Source organism: Vombatus ursinus, unplaced genomic scaffold (genome assembly GCF_900497805.2).
Source record: "Vombatus ursinus unplaced genomic scaffold, bare-nosed wombat genome assembly UNPS02014793.1, whole genome shotgun sequence".
Lineage (NCBI taxonomy): Eukaryota > Metazoa > Chordata > Mammalia > Diprotodontia > Vombatidae > Vombatus > Vombatus ursinus.
Window position 1 is genome coordinate 10,909,198 of NW_020954571.1, and position 19,271 is coordinate 10,928,468.

Sequence of the window (19,271 nt, forward strand, 5' to 3'; positions counted from 1 at the left end):
TTATGAGAATGTTTTAACTGGGTAAAGGGGGAGAGGAGTGCAGAAGAGTGAATGAGTAAATATTTGAGTTAATGCCATTTATTTCTCCTAAATGGGCCATAGGGTACAATATCAGAACCGGATTAGTATAGCTGGTTACTTGGAAATTAGGAGCACCTAGGGGTGGAAGTAGGTAGCAGAGGAACTAAGACAAGATATAGAATAGATATTGAGGGTCAATTGTGAAGAATGGGAGAAGCTGGAGAGTACTCTATAGCAGAGGTCCAAATCACAGGGCCACATGCAACCCATAATATTCCTGAGTGCAGCTGAATCACATTAAAATGTAATTGGGAAATATTTAACAAAGTAAATAAAAATGCAATAAAACATAGATGATGTTAATACATGGTTTTCTAGGTCAATATGCAGTCTATAGGGATCCTTACGTACAGTTTAGCGGTCCTTGTTTCTATTTGATTTTTGACACCACTGTTCTAGAGCTGTGCTTCCTGACCTAAATGATAATTGTGAACCAGTAAAATAAATAACATCTCTACAGATCTGCTGTAGGCATTGTTGTAAACAAACAGGTTAAGGGCAAGATTCTAGCCAAGAGAATTAATGTGTGTATTGAGCATATTAAGCATTCTAAGAGCAGAGATAGCTTCCTGAAGCGGGTAAAGGAAAATGATCAGACGAAGAAGGAAGCCAAAGAAAAAGGCACTTGGGTTCAACTGAAGCACCAGCCTGCTCCACCCAGAGAAGCATACTTTGTGAGAACCAATGGCAAGGAACCTGAGCTGTTGAAACCGATCCCCCACGAATTCATGGCACAAATGGCTGAAAAATAAAAACAAAAAATTCTTGGGTTAAAAAAAATATGAGATCCTAACCATCACTTGTGATTTTTTCCTTTTCACTTACCACTTCATCACCTGTAGAGCTTCTCCCCTTCACAACTGTCTACCAGAGATATCAGTAGGAGGGGACAGGGCAAGCCGAGAGTATATGTCAGTAAGTGACTTTGAGGTTTACAGCTTTCCTCCTGTTCCAGCTCCAGCAGAATATAGCATCCTTGTATTTATCTTAACTCAAGCAGCATCCTACTCTTGACAACAAGAAGGTTCTTACTACAGTAAGCACCAAGATTCTCAGGACAAGAACCATAGAATGGTGGAAGGTCTCCCCTTAAGAATTTATACTGGGACCAAGAGAACTACTTCAAAGCCTACCTTTCCTTGCCCTTGAAGAGGACCAGTGTCTTCTCTGGCTATGCTGGGAATCCTGGTCTGAATAAAGATCTTTCCTGCAAGCTCAGCAGAAAGATGGCTGAATTTTGCTTGGCTTAAAGGGAGCAGCTATTAGAGCAAGAAGCAAAGCTTACCCAAGAAGCTAAGCTAAGGACCCAATTCTTAATGTTTGTTCAATTCTGTCGTGTCACTTTGATTAGTGGCTTACAGTGTGTGACCAGAAATCATCTAAGTGCTCAACACCCAATCATAAATTCCTAATCATAAATGTGGACATTCCCTTGTAGCTTAAGAATGTTCTCATTTTAAGGGGCAACTAGGTGTCACAGTGGATAGAGCACTGGCCCTGGATTCAGGAGGACCTGAGTTCAAATATGACCTCAGACACATAACACTTACTAGCTGTGTGACCCTGGGCAGTCACTTAACCCCATTGCCTAGCCAAGAAAAAAAACAAAAAAGAATGTTCTCATTTTATAGATGCAAATACTGAACCCCAGAGAGGGGATGACTTTCCTGACATTGAAGAGTGAATTAGTGACTGAGTGGGACTAGAATCCCAGTTTGCTGACTCAATCCAGAGTTCTTTCTATTTCATCAAACTTAGTGATAAAATTCCCTTAAATCATTCCTTCTAGCACAAGCTAGGTAGGCTTGGTATGACAGATTTTTATTCTCTTACAATCAAAGCTGCTTGGTTTTATAAAAGTACACCAGAAAGTACCTACTGTGTATTTGGTAGTTTTTTATTCAATGACCATCACTCTAGATGACCTTTACTGATGTCCCCTTCCCTTTCCCCACCTCTCCTCCCCCAGAGTCTTTCCCCACCTCCACACACCAGGCAGCTTTCTTCCTCTTTATCAGGTGAGTCTGAAGGTTATCCAGGGGTTGACCCCAAGAAGAAAGGCAAAGATACTAGGTACTCATTTGTCCAGGACAAGAACAAGGGTCATGTTCCACAGAGGAAGTATCAGGCCTAGGTTAGAAAGTCCAAGTGATAGTGTAACACACTTCACTCCTACCTCTGGGGAAGCATAGGGAACCACTTGGTGTATCAAAAAGTTAGGCCCAGGGCTTCATCTGAAAGAGCAGAGGAATCCATCTTGGTGATTGGCATTAGGTATACAGTAGGGGGAAGGGCAGCTCTGGTGTTGGCTGAAGCCTGAAGAGAAAGAGGGGAAGAGAGACGTGAGCAATCTGCTGAAATTTTCAGTTGTTTTGTAGCCTTGAGGGTCTCTGAAATGTTTGGAGAAAGCAAGAAGTGCATATGGATAGCCCCTGGAAAAGAGCCAGCCTGTCCAACACTCCTGGGGCACCTTGGCTTACCAGTTATCCTGGCTCCACTGAGTGTCCTTGGATTCCATGATGTGGAAGGTGTATGCATGGCGAGAATGTGGGGAGCGGTTCAGCTCACTCTTATGAACGACCTCCCCATGTATCAAGATGAGACCCCCTGGCAGGAGGGATGAAAGGGTCACATTTCTGTACCTGAACATGTCCCATTCCAGTGTCTGTGTCTCCCTATCTGGATGTACCCCCAGTCCATCACCTGAGCACCTCTCAAAGGCAAAAACAACAAATTATAGGAACAGCTTAATTCTCAACAGTTCTAGCAGCTGCACCCCTTGGGCAGAAAAGGCCAATGTTGCTATCAAAAAGGACAACCATGATCTCCCTAAAACCATGATCACCCACAGAGACAACTCTGGGGTGGTTGGACCCAGTTGCTTAACATAATCACCCAAAACCCAGGTTCCTGCCTGGCATGCAATAACCTTTAGAACCTTTACCTTTCTGGATAGGTGTAGGGATGAAACGACTCTCCTCATAAACCGGTTCAGAGCCTATGAAGTTGGTGCAACCCCCAGAATCAGTCTGCACCTGTACCATCCTCCGGGAAATGCCACCTGTGTTGTTCACAAAGAAGAACAGCCAGGTGAATTGCCTCAAAATCCTCTATGGGATGAATTTCCCTCTGGGCAGACCAAGAAAGAAGGGAAGATGTTCTACAGAGGTTCCCCTTACCAGTGTGGGAGCCAGGGATGAACCAGAGGCAGCCATTCTCCAGAGTAGCATCCTCCAAGGCGATCCAAACACCCAGTACTCGGCCCAGTGGCTTAGTGTGGAGAAAGGTGGCATCCTGGTGTGGAGTGACTACAACCCACCAACTTGTGATTAGGCTGCCTATACCCTGGCCCCCTCCCTCACCCATTTTTGATCCCAAAGCTGAATTTTCCCTTTTCATTTAGCCAATATCCATTTCCTGTCCCCTTTCCTTTACCATCAGGTAAAGAAAGCACCCCCGATCAGGAACAACCTTCCTCATTCCATGGTAATCTATGGCTGGTTCAGAAATAGTTCCCTATTGCCCTACCCACAAAGAGCCAGGGAGCTAATTTCCTCACCCCTCAGAACCTTATCACCAAATATGTATGTACTGTTTGCACCATGCTATAACAGGAACCTGTGCACAGCTCACCTTCCCCGCCAAAGTGTGGTTGCTGAAAGAGAGAGGAGGTCTGATGAAACAGGAGAACAGAGAGGAATTGGAGGGTATGGGGAGAAGAGATTGAGGAATAAGGAAATCTTGAATTTTCCAAGGTCATTTCATTCTTGGTACAAGTATTTTTCTCAATTTAAAATTTTAGAAAAAAAATTTCTCCCATGATGTTGGGAATGTCATCCTCCTTGTAAAATCTTCTAAAATTGGACTGAGTAGTGCTATTGCTTACAATTCCTTAAATATGTATGCTGCTTCCAAAAAGCTTTGGTACCTATGTTATCCTTTGTTCCTCACAACCTTTTGCATTTTGCAATTGGGCAAACAATCCCAGGGAGACTTCCTCAAGGCCCCAAAGTGAATAGTAGGAAGTAGGAAGCTTACCTTGAAGATGTACATGCTTTGAACTATCACAGGTACTTCAAGCCCCAGACTCTTGACCAACTCCTAAGGAATAGTTCAGTTCACTGACTCAGACCCAAGACAGCATTTCCGCAGAATCCCACTAACCCCATATCCGGGAGACCTTCATAGAGCTGTCCCTGCCTCATTGCTTACCCACCCTTCTAGCCTGGGTTTAAAACTGCTCCCTTTCCCTTTGGCAGAGAGAGAAAGGAAGAGTAGGGGGATCCAGGGGAGCATCCATTGTTTTCTTCTTAACAGCATGAGAATAACATAATACTTTTTAAAGTACAAAGGTGCTGGGGCACAGGGAATCCTCTCCATTTTTGTGCCAGCTTTGGTTTAGGAGGTGAAGGAGGTGGTAGTGGGAGGAGTTCCTCCTATTATCAGCCCCAGGCTATCTGGACTTTGGGATGAGGCTGAAGAAGCCATGAAAGCAACCTGGGGCCTGTGCTCTTGTCAGACTAACGGGGAGGGGCTCAAGACACCCAGGGGAGAAATCTAAGGAAGCTTATCCTCACTCACCTGTACCTGAAATGAGTGGGTAACACTCTTAAAGACAGGGTTATGGGCATGGAGAGCTGTAGGAACAGGAGATAGGAGACTGACTTAATACTGACAGAATCTGAACTGTTCTCCTAATCCATTGCCTCTTCCTCTCCCACCCTCACCCCCACCCTCCCACCGAGGAAAGCTAGAGGCAGGTCAAGATGTGGAACCCCCAGACCACAGCACCCCAGAGGTGTGGGATGGGAAGGATAAAACCAGGACCACCCAGGGGTTTGTGAAGGAAGAAGGGGAGCAGGAGTCTCCAGACACCTCTCCCTGACCCATAGTGCTCACTCGCCCCCAGCACTACTGGGACAGGACTGCAGTTTCTTCAGTGTTAGAATTGTCACAGGGGCAGATGAAAATGAACACAGGCTGCTATTGATACCTACTATTCAAAAAGTAACTAGAAAACTATAGAAAAGGGGAGGCAGAGAGAAGGTGAAACACCCCCCAGGGAAAGACCAAGCTCCCCTGGTGTGAAGGGCTAGGGAAGAACAGTGTGTACAAGTACCTAGAGACCCATCAGGGCTTCCTGCCCTCTGCCTCTGGCTATCCAAGAACCATCCTTACCATGCCCAATCTTATTGATAGAGATCTCTGGCCGGAATAGAAAATTGCCTATGAAATAAAAAAGATGATACAAACAAGGGAAAAACTGAAAGTCCATTTCTCAGTAGATAAGAGAAGATAAAAAAGAACTCATTTGTCTTGCTCCCCCTAGCCCTTCAAGCATCGCCCAGCCCCTGCCCCTATCGACTTCTTACCTTCCTTGTCAAACACTCCTTTCTCAAAGAAGAACCTGATCTTGTCTCCACTGGTCAAAAAATAGTCAGTATTGCCCTATGAGAGGTGTGGGGAAGTGAGGGAAACAAATCATCAGCGTGTTGGTAATGCTCCAGAAGTGAGGGGTCTTAGAGATCATGAATTCCCTTATTTTTCAAGAGTCTGGGACTTGTCTGAAGCCACACATTAAATTAGTGGCAGAGCCAGGATTGAAATGTAATTCTTCAGTTCTGCGGGTGGTGTCGGGGCTCGTGGGGGCTTGGTACTTCTTTTATGCTTCACTCCAAAGGGACAGCATAGAGCTAGACACTTGCTTAGCTAGGGACCTCCGCTGAACCCTGGTCTAGATCCTGATCCTAGCTCCTTTCAGAAGATAATGTTTTAGTCACTGATGCTCTGGGCTAGATTGTAAGGTAGGAAGGGATAAAATATAGTATCTTCTCCACAGTTAGATAGACTGAGCCCAGGCACCATGATTCTGAGTGAGAACCCAAAGCTTACAGGAATTCTGAGAGTCAGAATCTTGAGAAAGGGCCACTGGGCAGAGAGAGAGGGGTTCTGCTGTTCATTCTGATAAATAGACTAGGAACAGCAGACACTGTGTGACTTCAGGCTAAAGTGTTGGGAGGGGGGAGGGTGACTAACTCGGGAACTAGGAGCTTCTAACAATGTTGGAAGATTTTTTTTTCTGTCCCTAAAACTGAAAGTATTTTCAATAATCTTTGTCTCAGGGAAAAGGAACTCAGCTGGATGTGGAGGGGATGAGGGGAAGAACTAAGCCCCCAAGGTGCTCATAAGCTCATGACTCTGAAAATCTGTATCTGTAGCTCCTAGACCAGCATTTTTTTATCATCAATTATCAGAGAATTTAGAGCTCAAAGGGACAATCATTAATTTGCTAGACTAGGGATTTTTAACCTGGGATAAACTCCAAGGAAGTCTGTGAACTTGGATGGGAAAAAAAATTACATCTTTATTTCAATACAATCAGTTTCCTTTGCAATCTTATGTATTTTAATTTATACACTTACATCATTATTTTGGGAAGGAAGTCATAGGTTTCACCAGATTGCTTGGGGGGGGGGGTCCAAGACACAAAGATGGTTAGGAACCCCTGATCTACAGCCTCTCTGCATTTTACAGATTATCCATAGGCAAGTAAAGAGACTTTGCTAAGGTTCATATACAGATAGTAAGGAGGGGAGCCAGGTTTTAAAATTTGGTGATCCTACTCTGAATTCCAGGTCTTGTGCCTTTTCCACTCCAGGATTTTTCCTCTCTCATTCAACCTAATTGAGCTAGAGTCCGCTAGGTGGCTAAGTGGATAGCATACTGCACCTGGAGTCAGGAAAATGAGTTCAAATTCTGCCTCCAACATTTAAGCAGTTGTTGATGGCCTTTCCTTCCCCTTCTCCCCGCCACCCTCACCCCCTACCCTGGGCAAGTCACTTAACTTCTGTCTCAGTTTCCTCATCTATAGGATAGGGATTATCTGCCTCCCAAGGTTGTTATGAAGATCAAATGAAGATCATATTTTTAAAGTGTTTTGCTATCCTTAGATGCTAGATATTGTATTATTTACTAAACTCCTGCTTTGTGCAAGGCACTAGGGATAGAAGGACAAAAAGCAAGATAGTCTCTTCAATCTCTCCCTGTCTACTGGCTGCTTCCCTACTGCCTACAAACATGTCCATGTCTCCCCTATTCTTTTTTTTTTTTAAGGCAATTGGGGTTAAGTGACTTGCCCAGGGTCACACAGCTAGTACATGTCAAGTGTTTGGCCTGAGGCTGAATTTGAACTCAGGTTCTCCTGACTTCAGGGCCAGCATTCTATCCACTGTGCCACCTAGCTGCCCCTCCCTATTCTTAAAAAAACGGTTACTTGATCCTTTAATTCCCACTAGTATTATTCCATATAAATCCTTCCTTTCATGGCTAAACTCCTTGAGAAGGCCATTTACAGTAAGTGCCTCTACTTCCTTTTTTTTCTTAACTCTCTTCAGTTTGACTTCCAGCTTCACTGTTCAACTGAAACTACTCTCTCCAGAGTTACCAATGACCTTTAAACTGTCAAATCTAATGGCTCTTCTCTCAATCCTCATCCTTCTTGACCTCTGCAACCTTTGACACTGTCCATCACCTTCTTCCCCTTGATACTCTCTCTCTAGGTTTTCATGACCCATCTCTCTCCTGGTTCTCCCCCAACCTACCTGATTAGTCCCTCTCAGTTTCCTTTGCTGGATCTTAATCCAAGTCATGCCCACTAACCACAGATTCCACCCCCCTTCACCCCAGGCTCTGTTCCGGGTTGTCTTCACTCTCTACCTCCAGGCCATTTTGCTAGCTAAAATCCCATCTTCTACAAGAAGCCTTTCCCAGTCTCCCTTAATGTTAATGCCTTTCTTCTATTAATTATCTCCAATATAACTTAAATATCTTATTTGTACATTGTTCTTTGTATTAGACTGAAAGTTCCTTGAGAGAATAGATGTTTGTTTATTTGTATTTTTGCCTAACACACTGCCTGGCACATAGCAAGTGCTTTAATGAATGCTTTTGGATTGAGTGGGCTAAGTGCTGTTAGGTGTAAAGAGAAGTATAAAATAGGATTTAGGCCATACAAAAAACAATCGGAGAACTTTTTTTTTTTGGACTGGATTGCATCCTTGCAGGGAAATCCCAGTGAGGCAGCCCCCTTCAGTGATGGAAAACAATTCCTACTCAACCATTTAGAAGCTTAGAGTTTACTAGGGTGCCAGTAGGTTAATAAGTCACTTGCCCAGGACTACACAGCCTGTATATATTTGTCAGAGGCTGAACTGTAAATACATCTTTTTGATTCCAAGGCCAACTGACTCTCTAGCCACTCCAAAATAACTATTTAAAAATTCTATGGTTTTAATATAAAATGCTCTCATTTGGCCATGGGAGAAGCTGAGATCTGTGTATATTAAAGACCAGGAGAGGGCAGTGTGGTGCAATGGTGAGAGTCAGGAAACCAGGATTCTAGTACCTTCCTACCTGGGCTCGGAGCTGTTCCTCTTCTTGAGTAGAAAATTCAATACGACAGTGAGATGGGACTTCCATTTCTGCTATGATCTTCTGGATTTGTTCCCTCATGATATCACACTCTTTGGGGGAAAATATCCCTTCCAGGACCAGAAATCCATCCTCTTGGAACTATGGGAGAGGTGAAGCCTCTTTCAGACCAGAACCTCTCTTCACCTCCCCCTCCCCCCTAAACTGCCTGAGATTCATTATATTATTATATTTATAAAATTTCATTACATTCATCTTATTCATGCATAAAATATATTAAATGACACAATAACTCACATTTCTATCACCCGAAGGTTTACAAAGCCAGCTTTCCTCATGACAACTCTGTGGGGCATTCTGTATGTGTATTCTCATCCCTCAGTAAGGAAACTGAGGCACATAGAGATCAAATGACCAATTGTCAGACATACTCTGACCTCAAGTCTTCCTGACTCCAGGACCAGTGTTCTATCCATTGTGCCTAGATATACCAACAGTATATGGTATACAGCATAGGGGAAAGAACACTTGGCACTTGAGCTTGGAGTCAGAAGACTTGATATTCAGATTTGACCCTAAGACACTTAGTAGTTGTGTGGTCCTGGGCAAATCACTTAACCACTATCTGCCTCAGTTTCCTCACCTGTAAAATGAGTATAATAATAGCACCTACCTCACAAGGTGGTTGTAAGGATCAAATGAGATCATATTTATGAAGTGCTTAGCATGTAGTAGGTGCTTAATAAATGCTCATTTCCTTCTCTAACTAGACTTAGGCTCCTTAAGGGAAGAGATTATATACTATTCACTTTTATATTCCTAGTACTTGGCAAAAATTTAGGTACATATCAATATTAGTAATAACTGACATTCTTGTAGCATTTTAAGGCTTAAAAAGTGTATTATCTCATTTGTTCCTCAAAACAACTCTGTGAGGGAGGTAAATAATAGTATTATTGGCTACATCTTACAGATGAAGAAACTGTGGCTTAAAGATGGTAAATAACTTGTCCATGGTCACACAGCTAGTAAACTCAGGCAAGGTTTGATTTCAGGTGTCAGCTTACTCCAATTCCAAGACTCTTCCTACTCTACCACTCTGCTTCCATAAGGGGTGCTTAATGAATGCTTATTGATGGTGGTGCTATGCTGCTGCTGATGATTGGGTTATTGTTCAGTGGTTTGCAGTTTCCTTCTCCAGCTCCAGAGGAAACAGAGGCAATTAGGGTTAAGTGACTTGCCCAGGGTCACACTGCTAGTAAGTGCCTGAGGCTGGATTTGAACTCGGGAAGATGAGTCTTCCCGACTCCAGGCACTGCATCCTATCCACTGCCAACTAGCAGGACGATTAGGTAGCATCCTAATACAGAGGGAAGTACACTGAATTTGGAGTCAAGAAAACTAAATTCAAATTCCAGCTCTATCATTGAACAGCTGGGCAAATGACTTAAGCTCTATGGACATTTTCCTCATCTGTAAAATGAGAGGGTTAGTCTATAGGATCTTTAAGGTCCTGTCTCCAAGTCTCTGGCATGGTCTTTCCCTTCCAGGCGCAGCTGGTCCCATCCCTGGCTCTTTCCGTCTCTCCCTAACTCCACCCACCCTGAGCTCCGACTCCTCTCACTTCCTGATGGCAAGAGCTTTCTGCTCCGCACAAGTAAAATGTTGTTTTTTGCTTTTTGTTTTCTTTCTCCTGGCCCTTCCAATCGAAGCAGGGGGGAATCCTGGGCCCCAGTCCCGACTTCTCCCTCATCCGCACCCTCACATCCCAATCTTCCGGAAACCCTGTCCAAGGTCCCTGGCAAACTCCGAGTTGTGTAGGGGGGGGGGGAGGTCTTAGGGCACAAGCTGAGTTCCAGTGGCAGTGGGAGGGTGAGGAAGGGAAAGGTTGAGGATTAACTCTGAAGTTCCTAGGGAAATTTATGCTAAACAAGGGTACCACATCCCGCTACCCCCAACCCATGCCTTGTGGGTCCCCATTACCCCTTAACAGTGACCACTCCAGTGTTTCCCCCACCTTCCGTAGCTGCGTTGGGCTCAGGCCTGCCATGGGACTCAAAGGGACGGGCTGGTGAGGCCTCTTTTGTCCTTGTTTTGTTTTTTTTCTGGGAACAGAACAGGCAGCTGAGTTCTGGCTCCTGGGTAGTAGCTTCCAGGCTGGGTTGGAGTGGCAGTGGCAGTGGGGAGGAGGTGGGCAGAGCAGCGGTTTGCTTCACCCTCTCCTGCCCAGGTCAGTCCCTTCTGGTCCAGAGCCGCTGAAGCTTCTCTCAGGCTTTTGTAGTGCTAAATGTGGATGCCCACACGGGATGACCCCACCCCCCCCCCCCCCCCCGTCCCCAATCCGACTTCCCTTTTCAGCGTTTGGAGAACAGGGCGTGGCCCCTGGTCAACCAATCAGAGTCCTTGCCCCCACAGCTAATTCCAGTGGCCCTAAAAAAAAGCACAGGAATTAGCTGCAGCCCTTTAAACCACTCAAGGATTATGTATTTATACATCTGTCCAAATCAAACATTTACTAAGGTCTTGCTTTGTGCTAAACCCAAACTAGGCACCCGGGATAAAGGGGATTGGAGGCACAAGACTGTACAAAACCAGATCCCAGATGTCAGAAATTTAAACTCTACTGGGAAGCAAGAGGGAATAAGAAGAGAGCTTTGAGCTGAAGTTCTTAACTTGTAAAGCACAAGTCTGATCATGGTACTCCCCTGCTCAAGAACCTTCAGGGGCTCCTTTGTGGCTTTAGGATCACATGTAAACTCCTAAATTTAACATGTCAAGTCTTTGACAATCTGGCTACAATGTAACTTTCCAGAGCTATTTCACATTGGTGCCCCCCCCCAATATTTTGTCATTGCCAAATGGGTCTACTTGCATTTCCCCAGACTCTGCATTTGATTTCTGGACTCAGCCTCTGCATGGGTTGTCTTCCATGACTAGAAGGTCCTCAGTCTTCACCCTCACCTATCTAGATTTTTTTTTGGAGCTCAGGTCATGGGAAAGTCTTTCTTGATCTCTCCCCCTCCCCATTGTTAGTGCTATCTCTCTTCTCAAGTGATCAGATATATCAGATATACAAGAGCTTCTTAACCTTTTTTAGGTGATGGACCCAGGGATGGGCTTCAGCCAGCTCTTATCAGGTCAATAGAGACAATTGTTAAATTTTCAGTCTGAGCATTTATACCCAGGAATTGTCAAACACTACAAATCAGGGCTTGATTTATTGTTTTGTTGATTGTCTAGACTTAAGAAAGTGAAGGAGAAAATGTGAATAGTGCAGATTAATCTTAAAAGTGTGTCATGCATATGTTTTTCCTCCAGAGAGCCAGTGGTTAAACATTAGCTAGCACACTACTATATGGACAGTCTGGACAGTCTGTGGATTCTTTCAAAGAACATTTTTTAAAAAATCAACAAACAAGAATTTATTAAGCACCTACTATGTTCTAGTCAGGGATTGTGGGAGGGGGGAGAAATAAATATTTGTATAGTGCCTACTATGCTAAGCACTTTCTACAAATATTATCTTATTTGATCTTCTTGACAATGCTGTGAGGTAGGTACTACTATTAACCCCATTTCATATTTGAGGAGACTGAGGCAGACAGAGATTAAGTGACTTGCCCAAGGTCACACAGCTAACAAGTGTCTGAGGTCATATTTGAACTCAGATCTTCCTGACTCCAAAGGGCAATTAGGTGGTGAAGTAGATTTGCTAGGCCTCAGAATGGGGTCAAGAAAGGGTTCACAAAGATTTGGAAACAATTAAACAACAACAGACAACTTCCCGACTCCTAGTGTTCTATCCACTAGGACACCAGCTACGTAGGTGGCACAGGTATACAAATGAAATACAAAGCATGAAAAAATCCATAGTGCAAGGAGCTTACATTCTAACAGGTATGGCAAGTATATCCATAATACTTGTCATATTATAGACATAATATTATATAAATATATGCTATACTGTATATTATATTATAGAAATATTCAACATATTATATATTATATATACAATATACCATATACTGTATTATATCATACAAATATCCAGTATAGTATATGTTATATCATATTACATAAATATATACTATACTATACTTTGTATTATATAAATCTGCAATATACTATACATTCTATTATATAAATATACAATAGGTTATATATTACATTATATTATATAAATATACACTATATAATTTTATTTATTATTATATTATGTGAAAATGCTTGTTGGATGGGATAAAGGAAGTTTAAGTATCAGAACAGCTGAATTCTTTACCCTCCTTTGTGTTAGGAAGGCTTCTCCAAAGTGGGCAGGATCCTTAGGGACTACTATTCTAAAAGGAAGATAGGCTACAAAAGGTCTTTAGTTGAGCCCTCCAAAGCATGTTGTTTACAAACAAGAGGTCTGTCCCATTACTCTTCTTTCAAAGACTTTAGAAACTCTAGACCAGGGGTAGGGAACCTTTGGATTCGAGGTCACATGTGGCCCTCTAGGTCCTGAAGTCTGGCCCTTTGACTAAATTCAAACTTCACAGAACAAATCCCCTTAATAAAGCTGGGATTCAGTCAAAGAGCTGAACTTGAGGACCTAGAGGGCCACATGTGTCTTCGAGGCCACAGGTTCCTCACCCTTGATCTAGAGGAAGGAATCATTAAAACTTCTGCCGAGTGGAATGGTCCCACTCTTGATATTTCCTCTGATGGATAGTAAGCTTCTTGAGGTTAAGAGCTATCAAGGCTTTTCCTTCGTATCTTCCAGTCCTTACATGTCAGGGGTACTTAATCAATGGTTGTTGAACTGAACTGAATTCTCATACGCTAGGCAGTTTCTGGTTGTTCCTTTCCCAGGTCCGTGACAAATACCACCTCTGTGTTCTAGGAAGTTTCGGCCCTTCCACTCTGAATAGTCTCTAGGAAGCCAAAATCAAGCCAGTCAAAGGCCTTGTAGATGGGGGCAGTTATCACTGGAGCCTAGCAAAGCCTTGTATGGAGATTAGAGTAGTTCCCAGCTGTTTGCTGTCCTGGACTGGCTGGTTTGCATATTAATGACACAGCTTCCCAACTGCTAGCCAGAGCCAATAAATCAGCTGAAACCTATTAAAACCCACCACAGAGCCCTTCCCTGAAATGACAGCTTTGTTCTTGTTAAAGCTTGAAGGGACAGAGTGTCTCAGGCTGTGAGGATGAAGACAAGATCTGACTCTTAAGATTGCTGGCCAGCAGTCAAGTCCTGCCCTCTGAGGCTGCCGCCATGGTCGAAGGAGGTTTCTAGGAGAAGGGAATGGGGAACATAAATTTCTCTGCATCTGAGGCTGGACCTTCAATTAAAAACAAGTTGGTGAGGAAGATGTGAGTGGAAGCAGCAAAAGGAGCTCAGAACTTCTCTCATTCTAAGAAAGGTCCTGGTCCTAGTGGAAGAAAAGAAATCCTAGAATCACAGTACATTAAAGCTTAGAAAATAGAAGGTAATATATTACAAAATAGCTGAAATTTAAAAAAAAAACAACTTACATGGAACCTGAAGAAAATTTTGGGCAAATCACAACACTGAAAGTCAGAGTGTTCATAACCAATAGGTGGCACCAAGATTTTAGGGACACCTTGTGTAGTATAAATGTATGTATACATATGTGGGGCAGGCAGGTGAGGCAGTGGATAGAGTGCTAGACCGACGGTCAGATAGATATCTGTTCAAATCCTGCCTCAGACATTTAGCAACTGTGACTGTGAGCAAGTCACTTGACCTCTGTCTGTCTCAGTTTCCTCATATATAAAACAGGGATAATAACACAGCACTTACTTTACAGGGCTATGGTGAGGATTAAATGAGATAATATTTGTAAAATGCTTTGCAAACCTTAAAGCACTATATAAATGCTAGTTATTATTACAAGATCAATATCACTAAGTTTTGTTCATCTTATTTTTGCTCTCCTGTTGACCAGATTAATATTTAGGGTGGCAGTGTAGTCTAGAGGAAAGAACACTGTACTTGCACTTGGAAAAGACCTGGGATTGAATCTTGCCTGTGACACCTCCCATCTGTGGGATCGTAACAATCTCACAATATCTGTAGCTTGTTTCCATATCGATAAAATAAGAATAATCATACTTGTGGTTCCTGTTTTACAGAATCATCATGTGCAATCAAATTAGATAATCTATGTAAAGTGCTTCATACAATTTAAATTGTATAATAAATTTAATACCTTTAAACATATCCATGAAATATTATTTTAAAAATTCCATCTCCCACTTCATCTGTGCACAGGCTGCTCTTTCCCATGCCTAGAAAGGATTTCCCTTCTAAAATTCCTAGTATCCTGCAAAGCTCAGCTCAATTACCCCTTCCCAAGTGAGGCTTTTTTCAAATTCTCCTGGAGCTGGTGCCAACACCACCTCTGATCAGTACCAAATATCTTGTGTTTACTTTGCATGTGTTTTGTATCTATTGACATGTTATTTTCCCCTTTTAGAATATATGCCTCTTGAGGCAGGAATGGATGAATTTTTGTCTCTGTATCCCTAGGGCTGTACCAGGTCTATAATGGGTAATTAACAAATGTTTCTTGATTGTTAAAAATAAAATAAAGAATCACAGGTCTAGAGCTGGAAGGGACATTGAGGATGTGTGGCTTAATCTGATTCCTCCATTTTACAGTTGAGGAAGCAGAGGTCTAAAGAGGTTAAGGCACTTGTTCAAGGTCACACACTGGTAGCCCTACTCCGCTAGGCCCAAGTCAAGCTGATCTAACTCACCTCTAATAGGATGACACACAGCTCAAGAGCTGGAAGTGACTTCAAAGGATATCTAGTCCACACAGGTAGTAACTAGCAGTCAGCATTTGAACTCAGGTCCTCTGATTCCAGGCAGTGCACTTTCTATTGGACCAAGCTGCATTTTAATGGTTACAAAGTATTTTTCTTTACAATAGGCCTTGAGTCAGAAATGAATCTGTGATTTCATCAGGCTGGGGAAACATCTTCCACCAATACATATTAGCATTTTGTCTTCAATTTAGTAGGTCAGTTCTAGGGAGTTGCCTGAAGTTAGGAGGGGTCAAGCCCACTTGTCCAAGAGGCTTAGAAGTGTCAGGGGTGACCCTTGAAGTCAGTTCTCGCTGACTCCAAGGCCAGCACTCTGTCCTGACTTTACAGAGGAGAACTTTAAAGCTCAGATTCAGTGATTTGCCTGTGATTATTGTTACTTTGGAAAGTCTGTATGACAAAATGTTTCAGAGGAAACTGGGAACATTTGCACAAACTGTTGCAGAATGAAGTGAGCAGAACCAGAACAATTCACACAATAATAACATTGTATAGAAAAACAACCTTGAAGGACTTTAGCCCTAGGATCAATGCAATAACCAGTAATGATTAAAAAGGACCAGTGATGAAAGCATGTGCTTACCCACCTCCTGGCAGGGCTGGGTTCAAGATGCAGAATGTTTTTAGACACAGCCAATGATGGAAATTGCTTTACTTGACTGTGCCTGTGAAAATGGGAGGGAAAGAAATAAATGCTTGTTAATTGAAAAAATAACAAAATTAAATTTGAAAAAAATGAAGTGTCTGCTTACAGCCCTTTCTGAAACAGACCTGTTCCAACTAGGTACTGAGATGTTAAGCAGTTCCCATAGCCAGGAGGCTGCACACAGACTGCACAGACCCAGACTGATCCTTCCCACCATTGCTCATTCAGCCCCCAGGCAGCTGAAAGAGGGTGTGGATCATTTCCATTTTGTTTTTGCATCCAAAAGCAAACAAGTCCAAGCTCAAGAAGGGTTGCAACACAAAAGAGAGTGGCATACCAGGGCACCGGAAGACTGAGTGAACTCCAAAGACCAGAGAGCTATTAGAGTCTATGGGAGTCTTCAATTCACTGGGTAGGGTTTGGGGTAGAAATGGGGAAGGGTGTTATTTCAATCAGCAGGATTTTACAGGCCAATGAACTTTCAAAATTTCCCAAATGCATCAGTCCAATAATAGCTTGAGGTCAACAGCACACTCTCCCAGTTAGCAGTAAGCAGGGCGGGGGGGGGGGGGGGGGGAAGAGAGGTCTCTGAAAGCTTAGTCATCCCCAAAGATTAAGTGAAAACAGTTTCTGTGGGGTCAGAGCATCACAGCTTAGGGGCAGGAAACAACAGACATTTCCAGTCTGTCCTATAGAAGGTATCCAAAGAACTCCCTCCCCTCTTCCTTAGTTTGGAACCTTAGGCAGAATAAACACTCAGTTCAAGACCACTATTTCCTGTTGACCTAAGCAAGCATCCTTTTCTTCAAGGCCCCTCCAAATATGCCATCTTGTGCTCTATTGGGGATTCACAGAATCAGAATGTTAGAGTTGGGTGTGATCTTAGGGGTCATCTAGCTAAACTTTAGTTTTATAGAATAGGAAACTGGAGTCCAGAGAGGATAAGGAACTTATTTGCCCAGGTAACCCAGAAAGTGATGGGGTCAGGATGATAACCCCAAACAATTTTTCTTGTACTCCAAACATAGATGACAAATCTTATCACTTCAATGCCCCAGAGTAGCTAGGGAAGCCATTGGGTGCTCTTAGTGTATACCGAACTCCAGAGACTGGTCTCAGTTGCATCTATGTCTTCAGGACTGGGAAAAGCACTCTTCCTGGAGTCGTTGGTCATGGATTTAAATCCCCCTTTGGGTAAGCTCTTTTATCTTCCTGAGCCTCGGTTTCCTAATCTGTAAAATGGGAGAGGGGAAGTTTTTGATTCCATGGTTTCTGAGTTATGACTCTGACTTGAAGGGCATACTTATACTCAGGATAAGATTTACTCATAAGTGGGAACTGGAGAAAGCTTTCAGTCTTATGGAATCATCCCAACTCCCAACCCCACTAAGACAGTTTCTTATCCTTTTGGCTAGCCCTAATTATATTATGAAGCATTAATCTTTAAATTGAATCTTCATCCTCTCTCTGTCTGCTGGCTCATTCCTTACTGCCTACAGACAAACCTGAGTCTCCCCAATCTTTGTTTTTGTTTTTTTTTTTTGAGGCAATTGGGGTTAAGTGACTTGCCCAGAGTCACACAGCTAGTATATGTTATGTGTCTGAGACCAGATTTGAACTCAGGTCTTCCTGACTCCAGGGCTGGTGCTCTATCCACTGTACCACCTAGCTGCCCTCCCCTATCTTTTAAAAATTCACTTGACCCTACCATCTACTCACTTTATTCACCCAGGGGTGGAGAACCTCAGCCTCGAGGCCACATGTGACCTTCTAAGTTCTTAGGTGTCCAAGTTTTACAGAATAAATCCTTTTATTAAGGGGATTTGTTCTGTGAAGTTTGGACTCAGTCAAAGGGCCGCACTTGAGGACCTAGAGGGCCACATGTGACCCTGAGGCTGCAGGTTCCCCACCCCTGCGATACCTTTCCTCTTTTTCATATCCAAAATTCTAGAAAAACAACCTGCCTACACTCATTGCCTCCACTTCTCCTTTCTTCTCCTTGAGGCTGGAGGCTTCTTGTAATCTGGCTCCTACCTTCATCACTGTGATGTCCTCTCCAGAGTTAAAAATGATCTCTCAATTGTTGAATCCAGTGATGTTTTGTCATTCCGTATCCTTCTAGATCTCTGCAGCAGTGAACACTGTTGATCATCACTCTCTCCCAATTCCCAGACCTTTTTTCTCTTAGTTCTCTGCCCATCAGCAGCCTGACTGATCCTCAGGTTCACTTGCTGGACCACCATCAATATACTGCCTCCTAATTAGGGATGTATCCCTATATTATATGGCCTGGGCCTTCTTTATACTAATCATCTCTCTGCAGATGATTCATATATATATATATATATGTGTGTGTGTGTGTGTGTGTGTGTGTGTATGTATATATATGTATATATGTGTATATATACGTATATATACACACACACACATATATATATATGTATATATATACATATATATGAGATGCAGTCTTGCATCACCAGTTGCCTTTGGGACCTCTCAAACTCAACATGTCCAAAACATAGTTAAGTGTCTTTCCCCTTTCCCCTTTCCAATTAAGGGCACCATCATCTTCCCGACCACCCAGGTTCAAAACCTTGACCCCTCAACTCATTTAATATTATCATTCTTACCTCCATAACCTCTCTCCTAAATGTCCCCTTCTCTTCATTGACATAGCCACTATCTCAAACAGACTCTCATCACTTCTTGCCTGGACTAATGTTGTCTTGTTCTTGTTCAGTCATGTCCAACTCTTTGTGACCCAATTTGGGGTCTTCTTGACAAAGATACTGGAGTGGTTTGCCATTTCCTCCTCTAGCCCATTTTACAGGTGAGGAAATTGAAGCAAACAGGATTAAGTGACTTCCCCAGGGTCACACAGCTAGTAAGTATCTGAATCTGGATTTGAACTCATGTTTTCTAACTGGTTTCCTTACCTCAGATCTCTCCTTACTCCATCATTCTATACTCAACCTCCAAAGTGATATTCCTAAAGTGGAGTTTTGATCTTGTTACCCTCACACTCAATAAACTAGAGGGTCTCCCGGTTACCTCCAGAATCAATATAAAATCTTATTTGGCATTTAAAGCCCTCACAACCCGGTCTCTTTCTACCATTCCAATCTTCTTATACTATTTCCCTCCATTCTCTATGATCTACCTACACACTGGCCTGCTGGCTGCTCTCTGCCCATCGCACTCCACCTCCTGCCTCCTTTGCATTGGCTCTCCCTCATGCCTGAGATGCTCTCTTTCCTCATCCTTGCCTCCTGGCTTCCCT

The 19,271-nt window shown here is 43.0% G+C and overlaps 1 protein-coding gene across 2 annotated transcripts; it reads right to left on the minus strand.

Moving 5' to 3' along the window:
* Positions 1 to 62: 62 nt before the first annotated feature.
* On the minus strand, positions 63 to 10,824 carry PHYHD1 (phytanoyl-CoA dioxygenase domain containing 1). 2 transcript variants are annotated; one of them, XM_027869480.1, is made up of 12 exons: positions 10,529 to 10,824; positions 8,494 to 8,652; positions 5,454 to 5,529; positions 5,260 to 5,307; positions 4,663 to 4,718; positions 4,120 to 4,182; positions 3,715 to 3,736; positions 3,261 to 3,389; positions 3,026 to 3,142; positions 2,562 to 2,688; positions 2,258 to 2,397; positions 63 to 822 (listed from the first exon to the last, which is right to left on the minus strand). In XM_027869480.1, the coding sequence occupies exons 1-11, from the start codon at positions 10,559 to 10,561 to the stop codon at positions 2,352 to 2,354; spliced, it is 876 nt and encodes a 291-aa protein (XP_027725281.1). In that variant the 5' UTR covers positions 10,562 to 10,824; the 3' UTR covers positions 63 to 822; positions 2,258 to 2,351. The 2 variants fall into 2 exon arrangements, with proteins under 2 accessions (XP_027725281.1, XP_027725282.1); XM_027869481.1 differs by lacking the exon at positions 8,494 to 8,652.
* Between the last annotated feature and the right edge of the window lie 8,447 nt (positions 10,825 to 19,271).